The sequence below is a fragment of the Artemia sp. Qi Xiang Cuo genome, chromosome 7, assembly GCF_049724085.1.
Source record: "Artemia sp. Qi Xiang Cuo chromosome 7, ASM4972408v1, whole genome shotgun sequence".
Lineage (NCBI taxonomy): Eukaryota > Metazoa > Arthropoda > Branchiopoda > Anostraca > Artemiidae > Artemia > Artemia sp. Qi Xiang Cuo.
This window is the reverse complement of record NC_142800.1, coordinates 82,260,537-82,279,014: the sequence shown is the minus strand read 5'-3', so window position 1 is coordinate 82,279,014 and position 18,478 is coordinate 82,260,537. Positions and strand designations below refer to the sequence as shown.

The 18,478-nt window shown below is 37.2% G+C and overlaps 1 protein-coding gene across 2 annotated transcripts in view; it reads left to right on the top strand.

Moving 5' to 3' along the window:
• The first annotated feature begins 3,424 nt into the window (after positions 1-3,424).
• The window catches only part of LOC148950763 (recQ-like DNA helicase Blm), a 225,769-nt gene continuing 210,715 nt past the window's right edge, over positions 3,425-18,478 (top strand). For both annotated transcript variants that reach the window (XM_089091738.1, XM_089091737.1), the window contains exon 1: positions 3,425-3,471. In XM_089091738.1, coding sequence (XP_088947864.1) covers positions 3,426-3,471 — 46 coding nt within the window. In that variant the 5' untranslated portion in view covers position 3,425. The remainder of the gene's footprint in view (positions 3,472-18,478) is intronic.

The following is an 18,478-nucleotide window of genomic DNA, read 5'->3' as shown; positions in this document are numbered from 1 at the left end:
TTTGCCTGTAAGGAACGTTTTGTAAGTTTTAATTGCTTTTAAGTAAGTTTTTTAAGTTGTAACTACTTTTAAGTAAGTTTTGTAAGTTTTAATTACTTTTAAGTAAGTTTTGTAAGTTTTAATTGTAAATAAGAGAAATTACCTAAATAGTACTGTGTTTTCAACGGAAAAAGTTCTTTTCACGTAAAATAATGCCCCCCCCCCTCCACGAAAGTTAATCCCAAACGATTACATTCTAGATAAAAATTCCACCCAGAAAATTACTTGTGGACGATCTTGGGTGAAAAATTGTTCTTAGCACACTTTCATTTGAAAAAGACTTTAATTTCTTATTGTTTTTGAAATCATACCGGTAATCCTCTCTGAGTGGAAAAGATTTTTATCAACCCCCCTCCACCCCCTACTAGATAGCTGCTCCCGCAGAAGTTCCCTCTGGAAAATATATCCCGTGGAAATTCCCCAAAAGCATAATGTTATCCCCAAAAGCGTAGTTACTTTACTTTTCAACAATGCTAAACAAAATGACTATCTCAATATTTTGAAAATTTTAATCGATCGACTTCGAGGGAAAAAGGGGGGTGAGAGGGGGAATTTTGAAGATAAACGTAATTAGCGACGAAGACCACACTGCCTTTCCATTACAGACATCAAAAACAAGAAGAACAATAGGGATTTCTTTTCGTAAGACAGTGGAAATTAATATTCATTTTTTAAATGTTCATTCAAAAAATTTCCATTGTCTTACGAAAAGAAATCCGTATTGTTCTTCTTGTTTTTGATGTTTATGGGGGTAGACGTTGGCCACCATTTATGATTGGGGGGTATACGAACATTTTTAGGGGAGACTTTTGGCAGAGAAGGAATTCTCCACGGGGAGAATTGCTTGTTGACGGGGAAGTTTTTGGTGGTGAAGCTTCCAGGGGTAATTTGCCAGAATTCCAATACAAAATTATTTTAATTTGTCGTGCCTTCTTATTGTGACTCATTTTTAAATGTGGAGATGTTCCAGGGGAAATTTTCAGCGGTTTTGGAACTATAGATAATTTCCTAAACCACATTGGCCCGTCATAATATAAAGAAGAAACGATCAAAGATGGGGTCTTTTAAGGCCAAACAAAAATACTGGAAAAAAGTATAGCGAATATTTCAAGAGGAAAACCGCCTCTCTTTTTCAACGCGAACAAAAAAGAACCATATTTAAGGAAAATGGAAAAAAGAAAAAAAACGCAGAAAGTCAACGTGAAAAAAAAACAACTGAAAAAAAACAAATTTAAAGATGAATAAAATTCAATAAAATCCAAGATTAGAAGAATTAAAACCGAATCCCTAACGACCATGAGGCAAGAAAAAAAATCAAATGAATGTGTATTGTCAGTTTAATATACATACGCTGATATTTATTCCTTAAAATGCTATTTAATTTTTGATTTCTTATGTTATGAAAGTGAAAAAAATTTAAGTATTTTTTTTTTCAGTTCTGGCTTTAAAAAAACATAGGGTTTTGAATCCTTCTCATATTAATTTCTGCTTGTTTTGAGTTTGACTCTGTTATTATTTTAATTTCTGTTCGTTTTGGGTTACATCTATTTATTTTTTTCTTTTTTAATTTAACAAATAGGTTACAAAAAAAACAACATACAAAAATCCATATAATTATAACAAAATAAAACTGCATATAAAAACAACAATATCAAAATAGGTTCCGACGCATATTAGCGTGAAATTGATTTGTGAAACTGATTTGTGGAAGTTGTATGCTTGGTAGATTATTTGATTCTGTTTTTGTTCATTTTTGGTTTAATGGAGCTCTTTACAAATTTTTGAAAAACCCATTTTGTGGAATAATTTTTTTTTCATTAATTCCACTAAAAAAAGCCTCTAGGGATTTTCGGGCTGTTTTTTATTGATCTTTTCTTAAGAATCTAGTAATGGTTCGTTTACACATTGCGGAAATTCTTGCGGATTTAGCAATCCGTGCGGAAATTCCGTCCGTTTTTGTGCTAGAAAAAATCTCTAGCTTTCCGCAACGTTTTGGTCAAATCAGGACGGACAAGATTTTTAAATGAATAAGCTCATGAGTATGGATTATCAAAAACTACACGATCTTATAACTTTGGTTCAAGGCTACCCCAGCTTCTATGATCCTGCGCACCCAGGCTATAAGAAAACTAAGAAAAACGGTGTCATTTGGCTCTATTGCTCAACAGGTTTCAGAAGAGGGTAAGAACAAAGGTCATGCTGTTGCAATAATTTGAAATATTTGCCTTAAAACGCAGCGTTATTTTAGCCATAGTTCGAACAGAAACGGACGGATTTCCGCATGGATTTCCGCAATGTGTAAACGAACCATAATCTTGTTCTTGATATCAAAGAAAATTCCGTTGAAACTCTGGCCATAAAATCGAATTGAAAAATTTATTTTAGCACATGGCAGATTTTTGATCTGTAAATTCCACTAAATGGAAACTGATTTTGGTAGAGCCTATTGTTTGCCTTAAATTTACTGGAATAAATCGCTCCTTGACATTCCTTCCGTTAATGGTTATAACAATTATACTGTTGGTTATGTTCATCTTCAAAGGCAGTCTTGACTTAAATGGTAGTTCTTAGAGTAGGCCTACTATAAATTTCAATATTGCAGTATTTTTCATGAAATTCAGGATTTTGGGATCTCAGTAAAGTTTCTTTCTGTATTATTGATGTTCCAGTAATCTTCAGTATTTTAAGACTTGTACAGGATTTTTCTAGGTTAGAATATCTTGTAGGCTAAGCTAGTTGCAATGGCATATTTTTGTCAACATTCTAAAGGGAGCAGTGCAAAATTGGAGCCAATTTTCCCAGATCAAGTGAAAATGAGAGTGAAAACAGAAAAATGAGTAATATAGCACCATAAAGGTAAATATATACTAAAGAAAACTGACCTGTTTCTGTTGATGCTTGAATTATGCTGGTGTATCTTAACTGTGACAAGCTTTAGAAGAAACTAAATTTAAGCTGGGGGGTAAAGTTCTACTAAATCATATTATTGAGTTAGGACTAAAGTGAATACACCATTTGATGCCTTTTTTATGCTGATTACAAATATAATAATCCCTTCTATCGGAAATGAATTACCGCCCCCCCCCCTATATATGCAAATTCTGGGTTGGGTTAGTTATATAAAAGGGGGGGGGGGCTGAAATTCATTTCTGATTGAAATGATTATTATATTTGCAATCAGCCTAAAAAAAGGCATATAATGGTGTATTCACTTTATTCCTAACTCAATAATATGATTTGGTAGAACTTTACCAAACTGGGTTAGGGATAGGGGAAATGGAGGTCTGGGAGATGCTCTTTCCCTTTCTCCCATAGCAAATTATACCCCTGGCAAATTCAAAATCTAGTCACCACTTCAACATTTAAATCACAGTTGAATCTCTATTATGTCACCTAAAAATGGATTGCTTCAGTATTTGACTTCTCTACTAAGTATGTGATGAGTCTGTATCATGGATAGCTAAAGTTAACTTTAGCTACGTGTTGCAAAGCTGAATAATTTATTTAAACAGGCTAGGATACAAAGATAAGTTTTATATGAGATTAAATAAAAAAAAGTACAGTTCCAGTTGTGGGGCTTCTTGTTAATTTAGGAAACAGATGAGCTAGGTGAATGAACCTCTCTGGAATCAATCCAGGGCCTGAATTATTCCTAAGGGAATTGTAATCGGTAAATTTCTACCAAATCATATTATTGAGTTAGGAATAAAGTGAATACATCATTTGATGGCTTTTTTGTGCTGATTACGAATATAATAATCATTTCTATTGGAAATGAATTTCAGCCCCCCTATATATGCCAATTCAGGGTATATATTTCTACATTAGGGGGGTGGGGGTAAAGTTTAAACTTACCTCTCATTTACATCAGAAACAAAATTTGCCCCCTCCTAATGTATAAATATATACTCTTATTTGGCATACTTCGGGGGGGGGGGCTGAAATTTAATTCCAATAGAAATGATTATTATATTTGTAATCAGCATAAAAAAGGCATCGAGTGGTATATTCACTTTATGTATAAGTCAATAATATGATTTGGTAGATATTTACCTTGTAATCTAGCTAGTATCTCAACTGTTTCCACATTTTCAGGGCTTAAAATATAGAGTAGATGACAGGTCAATACCATTCTGAATTTTAGCAAAAAATATTTAACCATAGTTCTGGGCTTTCAGTCTCCTATTTTGTTGGCTCTTGTTTTTAGAGATACAAGTTGTTTTATTTCAGAAGTATTATAAGTTATTTCAAGGATTTTCTTATATTTAAGAAATCTTTTAAGTCAAGGATGAGCAAAAGTATAAGGTTCAGAACACTTTCCTTGTACCTCATTTGAGTAATAGGCTATACTCACTTTAAAAGGTTTCACTTTTTAACACAAAGATTATAAAAGGTTAAATAATTAACTAAAAAGTAAAGGTCAGTGCCCTTGTTCTTTGGATAGAAAAAGGGTAGAGATATATTCTTCAAAATATGTTTCCAGAAGATCATTAAGGGTCTGAATTTATTCCTGATAATCTTATTTGCTTTCTTCAACTAGTTTCCGAGATAAACAAAAGCCCCTCATTTGGAATTTTATCAATACAAGTTTTCTTAATGCTCCTTGCTAGCACAGCCCCACATACTTTGACTATAGAAAATATTTTCAAGATTAGGAACCTCATGGCCATATTTTTAAGATATACAATCACATCTTATAGGGGGCGTTTTTTCACTCATCAGTGTGCTAAGATCTTACATCTTTAGTCAGAAAATGCTTAAAAGTGAAATCTTTGAACAAAGATCTTACATCTTTGGTCATTTTTGTGCAAAAGTCTTTCATCATTCTGCTATGATCAGTGGTCCAAGAACAATGATGAGTAGATCATCAAAGTTCTCTCATCATTGTTCTATATGGCAAAACATTGGTGGTCTTCACACTTTTTGCTAAGATCAGTGAGCTGTAAGATCTTAGAACAAAGATGAGTTAAAAAAAACAAAGATGATGCATTGTGACCTTTTCAGCTTTTAGATATGGTACCACTTAAATTTGCAAATGCAAATCCACTTGCAATAGCAAGTGGAAAATTTGATTTTTTATTGGGACACAGATAATAATGGAAGTTAGCATGACACTGTGATTATTATATATATATATATATACTGGATCATAGGCAGCATGACAGTGCAGCCTAATTAAAGAACAAAGTCTACACTATGTTTTCTTCTTTTCAAGCCTTTTCTTAAGGAAAGAATTATTAGAGAACCTTCAAAGAGGACCTATTTGAATGGAAAGTGGAAGCTCTAATGACCTTTTTAAGAGTCAAGAGCAATGGGAGGGCAATCCGCCCCCCTCCCACACCCCTATTTGATGACCCCTCCCCCCAGTGACTCATGACATAATTTTGGAATAATCATTGTGTCGAGCATAGCCAAAGAGTCTTTTAAATATGCCTCTGGGAATGACATGACCCCTGCAGTCCCTTGGGCAGGGGCTCTAAGCCATGCAATTAGCCCATTAATTACACGCAGGGTTTGTTATTAGAAATACAGGGAATGTTGGATCCTGGGTCTCCCAAAAGACTAAGGGTATCAAGAAAAATATTTCAGGGAATGTTGAGGAGGATGTTGGAATCAACAATATTTCCAGAAGGGCTTAGATTAGGGTATTAAATTAAACAATCCAGGGCAGGTTAGGGGGGTGTTGAATCAACCAAAATACACTATATTTATAAGACCTTAAGGGTGAAACTTTCAGGGAGCGCTGAGCTAATTCAAAGTACTTTGTCAAACAGTTATTTCAGCAATATCATGAGAAGGGCATAGAGAACTAAGTTGAAATTTTCAGGGTATGTTGAGAAGTATGTTTAATTGATCAAAAGACAATGCATACATTCTTTTACTGTTACAACTCTTATTGACTACTGTTACTACAACAACTTGGACCATGAATACTTGTCACTGCAGCTAATTGGAATTGTGATTACTTGTGCCTGCAACTGCAAGTACTTATAACTCATACTAGTTTGTAACTTTCATGACAATTACATGCAACTGCAACTACTTACAACCAGTGGCCTTGCTTCGAGGGGGCGCAAGGTTGGTCAGTTGCCCCCCCCCCAAAAAAAAAGAAGAAAAAAACCTATTATATAGCTCATGCCCCTCGAAAGCCCAGATATGAAACCCTCTTGACCCCCCCCCCAAACCCCCAATAAAAATGCTGGACCTACTCCCCTGCTTACTACTAAGACTGCCTGCAATTGTGACTACTTGTAGCTGTGGCTACAGCTACTTGCAAATACAATTGCTCATGAATGTGACTATTTGTAACTGCAACAGATTACAACATAAAATACTTTTAAACACAACTAACTGAGACTGTCACTACTTGCACCTATAACTGGAATAGTTGTCACTGTGATAGCTGCTACTTACTGTGTCCAACTACTTGTGACTGCAAATGTGAATCTGAGCAACTGCAACTACAACAGCAACTACAGTCAACTCACGATCATTTTTAACTTGACTTACTTGACTTACTTGACTTAAGGCTCCTGCCGAGGGTTCGGCGTAGAGAACGATGAGACTAGGTGCCTCCAGGTTGACCTATCGCTTGCCAGGATCGCAGCTTCTTCCACCGGGATGTGGGCTTGGGCGAGAAATTCATCGGCTTTGTCTTTCCACCTAGTGGGTGGGCGTCCTCTGGGTCGTTTCCATCCGGGTCGGGTGGGGTCGAAGTCAAATGCGACCCGTGCTGGGGCGTCGCGTGGCATGCGAAGGAGGTGGCCGTACCACCGAACAGTACGCTGGGCAAGCTGCGTTGAGAAAGGAGTTTGAGCCGTACGTGATAGGAGAGTCTGGTTGCTAACGAGGTCAGTCCAGTGAAGTCTTTCGATTCTTCGGAGATGTTTCGTCAGAGCGATATCGACGGCGCTGAGGATAGATTTGGCAGCTGGTCACGTCTCCGCTCCATACAGCAGGACGGTGCTGACTGACGCATTGTAGATGCGCATTTTGGTAAATCGGCTTATATTTGGCTTTCGCCAGATGCTGTTAAGTCTCCCAACAAGTGCTGAGGCCTTGGCAATTCGAGATGTAAGCTCTTTTGTGATCAAGCCATCATTCGACAGACTAGATCCCAGGTAAGTGAAGTCTTCAACCACATCTACTCGGTTGCTTCCGATGTTGACTTCCTTTACAGTAGAACGGGACGTGGGGGGCTCAAGGAGCATAACTTTGGTTTTCTGCCAGTTGATCTTCAGTCCAACTTTCGAGGCTTCTTCTGAGAGCACCTGGAGAGCTTCGGTCATCTTATCGACGGTGCTCGCAACTAGCGCTATGTCGTCGGCGAAGTCAGCATCAGAGAGTACCCGGTCTCCGAACTGAAGACTGAATTGAAGGCGATTCATCGTGCTGGCCATAACATGGTCAATGACACAGTTGAAAAGCTCAGGAGTGGCGGCACAACCTTGGTGGACGCCAGTCTTTACTAGAACTGTGGGACTGCGTCTTCCATTGACTTTCACGCAGCTTTCTGTATCCTCATACAGCTTTTCAAAGAGTGAGTAATATTTATTGGGCAGACCCATATTTCTTAGTATCAAACAAAGGGAATTGCGATCAACAGAATTGAAGGTAGCCTTAGAGTCCAGGAACGAGATGTACGCTGTTTGGTGGAACTCTTGCGTCTTCTCGATCAACTGGCGCATAGTAAACATTTGCTCCGTCGTCGACCTGCCTGGCATGAATCCGGCTTGCTGGACTCTTCTCTTTCTATGCAAAAAGGTGGAACACCTGTCCAGGAGTGACATGGCAAAGAGTTTACCAGGAATGGAGAGAAGCTTGATCCCACGATAGTTGGAGCACACTTGACGGCTGCCCTTACATTTCCAGAGCGGCAATAGGATGCCAGCACGCCAGTCATTTGTTATGCTTTCCGTCGTCCATACAGCTGAGAAGATTATCTGGAGCCACAGAATCATGGCTGCACCCCCGTACTTGAGGAGTTCTGCAGAAATACCACAGACGCCGGGGGCTCGATTATTTTTTAACCGTTTTACAGCATTTTGGATCTCAAAGGTGGTAAACGGTTGCGATACGAGGTAGGAAGTAGCCTCGGGTGTGGTCATTGCTGCTTGAATCAGATCAGGGTTAGGATGAGCAACGGCCTTGGCATTCAGACGCGTTGACAATTGACGGCTCCAGGTAGAGAATTGGCCTGTATCGTCACCTGGCATGCTTCCGTCCGCAGAAAAAACACGGCTCATGGTGGAATTCTTCCCTTCCGTCAGGTCACGGAGGTGTTTGTAGAGGGAGCAGGTGTCTCATTTTCTCGAGGTATCTTTAAGATCGCTGGCTTTCTCGTCGACAAAGGTCTTCCTATCCCTGTGCAGTAGGCTATTGCGCAGGCCATTGAGTCGTCTGTACTCTGGCATATTCTTTGCTAAACGGGCCTTCCGGCGTAGCTCGTTTACAGACAGAGTCTCCTGGGATATCCAGGGTTTATTCTTGTGTCTGCTGCGGCCAATGGTTCTGCCAGCAGAATCGAGTATATTATCTTTGAAAGACTTCCAGGCTACTTCAGGGTCGTCCAGAACTTGGAGGCAGCTAAACCGGTTAGAGATATCGAGAGCATACTTCTGTTGCATCTGGAATGTAGCCAGACTACTCAGATCGAGCTTGGGAGGCCGTCTTTCTTGTCCTTGTGCTCTCAGGCGTAGCCTGAGTGTGGCGACTACCATCCTATGGTCTGTGTTTCCAAGCTCGGCTGACCTATAAGTCTAGAAATTTGTTATCAACGAGCGCCAGCGACCCGAGATCATAACATAATCGATCATCTTCTTTGTCTGGCCGTCATTAATATACCAAGTGTATTTGTGTATATCTCATCTCTGAAAAAGCGTGTTTGAAATAACCAGATTCTTCATATTGCAGAGCTGGAGGAGTCTTTGTCCGTTGTCATTCAGTGAATCTGGTGTCACAGGGCCGAGAACACTTCTCCACACGCCCTCACTGTCATTTACAGTCGCGTTGAGGTCTCACAGAAGAGTGACGATGTCGTGGGGTGGGACTCTAGACAGGGTCGCTGAGAGCTCCGCATAGAACTGATCCTTCACTTCCGCAGGGCTAGGATTGGTGGGAGCATAGCATACAATAATTGTCCACTTTCCATCCTTGTGTTGTAGCTGAGCTATCAGTATTCTATCTGAAATTTTTTTATAGGAGAGAAGGCATCTCGTGGCTCTAGCGTTCAGCGCGAGGCCTACACCATTTGTCTTGCTTTTTGGGTCACCAGACCAGATCAGGTGATATCCTTCACCAATATCCTCGGACTCTCTTCCCACAAGGCGGGTTTCCGTTAAGCCAGCCACAGCTACATTGAAGCGTTTTAGCTCATAGGCAAGCATTGATTTAGCTCCAGGAAAGTTGAGTGTGAGTACGTTCCAGGTGGCGAGTCGTATTCCATTTTTAACTCAAAGGACCAAATTAAAAGTTCAAATTACCAAGATGTTCCCACAATAACAAGAGTTCAAATAATCAAGAAGGAACAAGGAAGCATTTCAAATAAACAAGTGCTTTATTGGAAATACATAAGACATATGTGATTCAAACACACATATTAATTCTTATATTTACCTTCTTAATCACATACATACAGGGAGTATGTTAAAAACCGTGTGAGCAAAAAAAATTATTTTGGAAAATGGTCAGTTATTTTTATTTTATTTTTTTAATTTATGACTCATATTAAATTGCCCAGTTCTTTTTTAATGATGATGAGAGCTATAAAGAAATTATCACTTGTTTCTGTTTTAAGATTTTAGGAAGGCTAGGTGTTGATGGATAATCATGTCTTGCTTAATATGACTGGAGCATTTGGCTCTTCTTCTTTATCTTCATTGTCCTCAACTTGAAAAATCAACAAATCAAAATCTGTTAAAGCACAATGGACAGCGATTTCATAATACATATGAACAAAATACCCAAAGATAAACTCGCCATAGTTGGGTAGAAGTCCCCACTTTGTGTCTATGGAGATGAATTCTGTTAAATATCCCGACTCTGACCCTCACTCTAGGTCTAAGGGGGCGAATTCCGTTAAATCTTCCGACTCTGATAACAATGTAATGTTTTCTTTTTATTTAGCCAACCCACATTTTTTAAGCACTTATGCAGGGTGGTAGAACTGACACTTTTCTGGATCTTATCAATCATAATTATAGAGGTAACAACTGTTATTTTCGTATTCTTACCCTTATCAATGCTATCAAGCTGAGTTTGTATTATGTATTTTTATAGAGTATTTTTCAGCAAGATGTTGTCATTACACCTTCAAATTATCAAGGAGTTTTTCAATTTATCAAGAGTTTTTTAAGGGACATAAAAAAGTTCTAATTACCAAGAGATTCAATTACCGGGAGTCAACTTTGCTTCCAATTTAGACTACTTGTAATGCTAACTGCAATTACATCTGCTTACTGCTTTAACTCTAACTACTTACAACTGCAACTTGAACTTGGAACTCCAACTACTTGCAACTGCAACTTATCCTGCTGCAATTGCGTCTGCCACTACTACAACTATTTCTTAAACTACTACTACTGTTTGTAAGAGTTGTAAGAGTTTAAGTGCATCCAATCTGTCAAGGTAGTACATAAATGTAATATATCATGAACAGAACTTGATTTTAAGCTGAAACTTTAAGAGAAAGGGATATATAATTAAATCAAAAGAGTTAATATATATCCAGGTTGTTAAAAGGGCTTCTATACAATTATTTGAAAAAAACTACGTTTTCTAAAGAGTTAAAGAGGCTGAGTTACAAGGTCGAACCTTAAAACGTACAGGGATTAGGAGGCACAGTTAGGGCTGCCGCCCCAAACCCCCGCTTTCGCAGCCTTTAAATAAAAAAAGGTTTTTAAACTGAAAGTAAGGAGCGACATTAAATCTTAAAACGAACAGAAATTATTCCGTATATGAAAGAGGCTGTGCCCTCCTCAACGCCTCGCTCTTTACGCTAAAGTTTTTATTGTTTAAAAAAGGAGTTGTGAGAAAGTCAAACTTTAGCGTAAAGAGCGAGGCGTTGAGGAGGGCACAGCCTCTTTCATATACGGAATAATTTCTGTTCGTTTTAAGATTTAATGTCGCTCCTTACTTTCAGTTTAAAAAACTTTTTTTTTTATTTAAAGGCTGCGAAAGCGGGGTTTGGGGGCGGCACCCCCCCAACTGTGCCTCCTAATCCCTGTACGTTTTAAGGTTCGACCTTGTAACTCAGACTCTTTAACTCTTTAGAAAACGTAGTTTTTTTCAAATAATTTCTGCACGTTTTTGTACAGTTTATTACTTATTATTGCTCCTTGTAACTCAGCCTCTTTAACTCTTTAGAAAACGTAATTTTTTTCAAATAATTTAAAAAAGAAACTGGGTTTCTTTTTAAAGTTTGAATTCAGTATTAAAAAAAATCCTCTGATGGTGAACCAAATCCGTGTTTTCCACCTGAAAGTCTGAAATTTAACTGCAAGACTATACAGACACAGCAATAATTGTTTTTTAGTATATTGAAGCTATTTTCGACGCAAGCAAATTCCCAAAAAACTTGATATTTGGTTTTTGGAAAACAGGGAAGGAGTGACCGGATTGATCTGAAATTTCGAGGATAAGCTCCCAGGCCCCAGGAAAGATTATCGTCCAAATTTCAGCCCGATCAGACAACGTTAAAGGGGGGTTGTGGTCGGAAAAATTAACATGGGCTAATATAGGAAAACAAGGTTTTTCGTAAATATAAATTCGGTGGATAATTTTTTCGGTCTGAAAATATCAAAAGGCCCTAACAGGTCGAATTCTGCTTCAAATGAGTCCTCATTCAACCGGATCCGCGGCCAACTGTGGCCTGTAGGCGTGGCTAAGAAAAAAAAAAGAAATGAATTTTAAGTGGCTATATTTGGTTTTTTGAAAACAGGGAAGGAGTGATCGGATTGAGCTGAAATTTCGAGGATAAGCTCCCGGGCCCTGGGAAAGCTTAACTTCTAAATTTCAGCCCAATCGGACAACGTTAAAGGGGGCTGTGGTGGGAGGGTCCAAACTTCCGGCCCAGTTTACCCCATGAAGATAAAGTCGGAGGAGGATGAAATTTTGCAAGTTTCTTAGTTTGCGCTTGGGCTACAAAATGCGATTACCGCCGTCTCTCTGCGACCTCTAGGACCTGAAATCGCTTAACATTGTGGTGGGTCGCCTCTTTATAGAGGCACAAGTGTGCCTCCTTGATATTCCAGGAACAACTAGGAGTATTACTCTGAAATTTCAGGGTGGTTTGTTGAGAATACTCTACTAAATGAAAAGTAATGTCGGCATCTAAAGTTGCCATAGGGCATATCCAGTGGCGTCGCTTAGGAAGGAGGGGGGTGGGGGGGGGGCAAGGCAGACAGTGAACCCCCAATAATTGGGAGATAACTTAATAAGTAACTTTAAAACTGTTACTTGCTTTAAGTTTCAAATCGGGTCTTTATTTTGAGCAAATAATTTTTTTGTAAATCAACCCATCCTTGTTTTTGATAAAAAAACACAAAAAACAGAGGTCCATTATTCTTCTTAATATGTTACACCTTAACATCTATACAAATATACCGCCTTCGAAACCCAATCATCAACTAGCCTTGCTATTGGAAAAATTGCGAAAATGTACTTTACTTCCAGTTTTGCCACATTTGTTCAGGTCAATTTTTTCCCCTGATAGCTTAAAGTGTTTTATTTTCGAAAATCGTACAGTTTAAGTTATTTTTTTTTTGTTTTAAAACTTTCAAAAATTGATATGAATATGGTCTCTACATCTGCACATTGAACAGAAATAGAATCACTGGAGAACAAGAAATCAGGGTAAACAATAAATTTTTTGTATTGAAAAACGTGAAAAAGAAATAATTGAAAAAGAAAATAAGACCTAGTGCTTTTTGTAATAATGTTCCTACAGTAGCTAGATTGGTAAAATCGATTTTAGTTTTGGTACTCATAGAAGTTAGTAGGGGAGGAGGGGGAATCAGCTCAAGGAATGATTTAATTGTTTTGATTTTTTAATTCCAGTATTTAAAGCAAAACTCAAATTGAAATGCCTAATAAGCGCTGATAACGTCCTATTCCTTGCGTTTTGGATTCACGTACTAACCCATAAATGTAGAACTGTCTCTTTGATTATCTGTATATTTCTTTCAACCAGCTCCAAAAAAAAATATATATGTATTGAGGATTATTGCCGTTACCAGGTGCATTTCACGTAACGCCAACGCTACTTTTCTAACATTTATCTTTTCATCAGCATGCTGTACAAAGTGTCTGCTGCACGTAGGATAAAGTGAATCCAAACAATATATGGATTTTTGTTTTCGCAATTTAGAAATTTTATGCTCACATATATGGGGTACCCATCCATACTTTTTATCTATTGTAATCAGTTTTAACATGCAGCACTTGGATACCGAGCTTGAGTTGGATGAGTAAATGTTAGACATAAGAAAAATATTCATTGTTCTCCCCCCCCCCCTTCAGAAAATGTATACCCCCATACCCTGATTTACAGAAAAAAACTTTTGTGAAATTTTTCTAGATTTTGTTTTTTTAAACAAAGACACAAAGAGGAAGGTAATTTTCAAACTCTAAGCGTCACTTTTTCTCATCCAACTGGCATCCCTGGCAAGTTTTAATTAATGTAAGGTTTCTACCGCAATGCCGCCAAAAATTGTTCAGATTTTCTGGACATCCTTAATCAAACAAATCTCAAAAAAAATTCACAGATTTTTTTTCTAATACTTTAAATTAAAACTACTGTCACTATTTCAAATGAAAGGAAAATTTTCAGGGTTTTCCGCTGTGTTTTTTGCAGTGGACAATGCCTTTTTTTGTAAGTTTTTATTTTTAAAGATGAAAATAAAAACTAGGCCTACACTTTGTGGGTGCCTTGTAGCACTTACTGGTTGCCTTATTAAGCCATATCTATAATGAGCAATTAAATTAAAAAATTGGTTTATAGATAAACCTATAATGTCCCAATCTTTATATTCCGAAAATTCAATTCAATTCAATTTTATTTGAATAAAAACATAACACAAACATCAATAACAGTAAAGATCGTAGAAGATAACTTGTTAAGGACCAAAAAAATTAAAAAATTAAAATAACACTGAAAAAAAAGAAAAAAAAGAAGAATAAAACATGGGTAATTAGAGCAAATTTGTTAAAAATGGGAAGATTAACTTATAATATCAAGTTTCGTTACATTTTTATACAACTTGCAGAAACTTGTGGCAAGTTCATCACTGGAGGGAATTTTGTTCCATTGAATAATAGATTTGTAAATGGGAGATTGCTGGGCAGCACTTGAAACTCTTTTAGGAATTTTAAGGGCTCTATTGGATGAACGGAGACAATGGGCTTCCGAATTAGTAATATTATAATAGGTTAGTAGTTGAGGTGGAATTTTATTGTGGAAAGCAGAGTAAGCAAGCGATAAGTTTAGTTTTTGTATGATTTGATCAAGTGGAGCTATGCCAAAATCTGAATATAAATCACGAGTTGGATATAGACGGGGAAGCCGAAAAACTGCTTTAATGGCACGGTTTTGGGCAAATTTTAGTTTTTTAGTGAAGGACCGTTTTGTATTTCCCCAAACTGATCCGCAATAAGAAAGGTAAGGAAAAATAAAGGAATAATAGAGGGTAACTAGGATGTCAGGATGAAGAAAATAATTCACACGGTTAATCATAGCTACTTTTCTCAAAATTATTGCTGTAATGTAAAAAATATGATTAGAGAATGACAAGCATGAGTCAATAAATACACCAAGAAACTTGACAACCTCCACCTGTGGGAGGATATTGGAGAATTACTTGAGACCGAGTGCAGGTTGGATTACGTCTTTGTTGTGGGAGGTTCTGAATAATACTATTTAATTTTTTTACTATTAATGGTCATGTTATTTGTAAGGCACAATGCCTGGACTCTGTTCAGAAGGACTTGGGCAGAGGTTATTGCCATTGGTAGATTGGTGCCAGTGATGAAGAAGTTGCTGTCATCAGCAAATAATACAGGATACACTGAAGGGCCCAGGTCTATAACAAGATCATTGATATATAGGAGAAATAAAATAGGGCCTAGAACGGAGCCTTGCGGGACACCCCTCCGAACAGGTAAGGGCTGAGAGTATACTCCACCCAGGCTCACACTCTGTACCCTTCCAGATAGATAAGAATCAAACCAAGAGAGGGGAACACCACGAATACCATAACTATTTAATTTACTTATTAAAATACTATGATCGACCATGTCAAAGGCCATAGAAAAATCCAAAAATAAGCCCAATACAGTTTTTTTATGGTCGAGTTGTGAGCGTATGAACCTGTGTGGCGTCAATTAGAGCATGAGAAGTTGAGAATTTCGGCCTAAAGCCATATTGGTGAGGAGAAATCAAGGATACAGAGTACTGACTGTCAAACAGAAAGGGAGACAGACGTCTGAAGATGATTCTCTCGAGCACTTTGGATATAACAGGAAGAATTTAGATCGGACGATAATTACCTATCTCAGTTGGATTGCCCTTTTTAAGAACTGGGATAACAATGGCTGACTTTAGTAAATCAGGGAAAACTCTGTGGGTTAAAGATAGGTTGGCAATATGCTTGATGGGCTCGTAAACAAAAGGAGATATGGTGTTCAGGAGCTTATTACTTAATCCAAGACAATCAGGAGTAAAAGTATTAGGGAGAGAACCGATGATTTGTAGTACGTCATTGCTATCAGTTGGGCAAAAAAACATGGATCTAAAATTGAAGCAAGGGAATACAGCCGGTAAGGAGGAGTGGGAGTCAGTATCAGGAACAGTAGAAAAATAATTATTAAATGCATCAGGTGCATGTAAAGGGTCAATTTATCTACCATTTGTGTCTTTAAGGCGAATAGGTATAGACTTTGATTTTCTATTTTTTGAAAGTATATCATTAATGATGGACCAAATCTTTTTCAGGTTTCCTTTGCAATTGAGAATTTTTGTATAATAATAATTTTTCTTCGCTTCACGGATGAGTTTAGTCCTGAAACGTCACCTGAATTACGATTTTAATGTACCATGTGGCACTTTATGATGGCCTTATCGAAGCTAACCTTACGAAAAACGATAAGATATAAGAATTTGTTTTTATGATTCCTTAAACAGCCCTCTGTGATGTTCCAGTGCCCCAATAGCTGCGAAGAAAAATAAGGGAACATATCACTGATGCCCATGTAAAAAAAAGTAATTTTTTATTGTTGTTCAATAAAGGGTTTGCAATTTTCCTTTATTAGGTTTCAACACTGGCAATTTAAAAGGGTGTATTTTTATTTGCTAGGACATCATTTTCAAATAGCTGACAACTGCATTACGCGATGTATGGGGCTATTGGAATAGTGCGTAGTTGAACTGCGAGATCTAGTCTCCTATGATGGGCGCGAGAGTTGAAGGAAGTGGAAGGGGGATAGGCACTTTACTGTTAACGATTAAACATATTTAGGCTTTGGATTTTCGCAAGTTTTCCAACATCTCTTTCCCCGCAGGTGGTTTTAGTGAAGATGGGATGTTGGGGCACTCTCTCCGGGTGCAAAAAGCTTAAAAGAGCTAATTTGAAATTAATTTTCTAATACTTATAATCATTTTGCAGTTCTTGAAATTTAGTCTTTATTAAAATAAAGTAGAGAACAGAGGAGCAGTAAGTTACTTACTTACTATAATGCATATATGATAATACTTAATAACTACTGTAAATATAAGCATACTGAAGAGGCCAGAACTGCTACTGCTTTCCCTTGAAGGATAGTCCGTGGCATTGAAAATGCTGGAGCTACGACCCTGGGTATATATGCAATGTCTGAGGAATGACCAAGCTTATCAAGTTGAAACTTCAAAGTGGTGAATCCTGACCCCGTGAATAAAACACTATCTTATAACTGTAAATAAGACATAACAGGATCCAAAAAGGAACTTTTTTTGATAGGTTCCAAACTGGTGCTGTAAGGAATTACTTGTCATTTTTGTTCATAAATTGGGCTGAGTTTCTTTGTTTTCTTTTCTTTATTATAGATAAGGCAGAATTATAGTATAGACCTACATTATGCCTTCTTGTTTTTAAAGGTTTTCTTATTGTTAATGAAATTGGGGTTTAACCTGTGTTCCTTTCTTATTGGTTATGTTAGAAATATAGCCCACCAAAAGAAAATGAAGTTTGAACCAAGGTCAATATATTTTATTTAATACTGATTAATAATACTTGATGACGTAATGAGAGCATCATAAATCATTTTTTCCCCTAAACCTTGTTCATTAGACACAACTATTTGATGGGTGGACAACTTCATTGTTAAGATGCATATTGGAAAAGAAAAAAATGAATAATAGCATTCATTAAAAAGAGATAAGGCACACTGATTCAATACAAAAACGAGTTGAGTCTTGAATTAGTTGGAAATCAAGCTAAGCTCCAACTCATTTCACAGCCAAATTAAGTCCAAGCTTTACCAAACATTCTTCCACTAGAACCTCTTAGCAGAAAAAAGGGTGGATGGCATCTTCTTTAAATCAAAATCATGCTAGCATTTTCTCTGCATTTATTTAGCTACTGTTTCCCTTCACAAAATTTCTTCAAAGAAAAGTAGAGGAACATCATTTATTCAATGTTAATCAGAAAAAATTACAAATTATGGTTCAAACTTGAAACAAACAAAATTCACTATCAACAAATAAATGAAAGACAAACTCAAAACGGACAGAAATTCCAATAAACAAACCATTCGAACTTCATAAAAACAGAAATTACCTCAAATAAGAGTAGGGATAATTTAATATAGACCTTATGTGGGCCAGAGCAGCATTAACGCTTTGCAGAAACTTTTTTAATTTAATCATTGTTTCTATTTTTCATAACATCAACAAAGAAAGAAAAAAAGAGCATTGTTTGCCATAAAGAAAGAAAATGATCATATTAACCGAGATCAAAGGTAGTGCAACAGCACTGTCTACATAAAGAGCGATATGGACAAAATGTATTATTTATTTATTAGTATTTTGTATTTTGTTATTTTTTTTTTTTGGTTTGTTTTAGACCAGGGCACCTCTTATATAAGGAGTTGTGGTAGAAATTTTGAAAAGGAATCATTCGATTGGAAAGTGGAAGGGCGAGTGTTATTTTTAATAGTGGAAATTGATTGGAGTGAAAACAGCCCCCCCTCCCCCACCGCCTTCATTTCCCCACAAACATCCCCAAAAGTTTGAGGGAGTTATTTTGTTCTGCATAGTTGGAAGGTCCGGAAATTATGTCTTTGACAATGGCAACCTCCCCACAGACCTCACAGTTAGGGTTGTAAGTTATTGAAATTGCAAGTGCTGGTGCCCTTTTTAAAAGTTGAATGTGATTTGAAGGCAACTAACCCCCATACCGCAGATCAT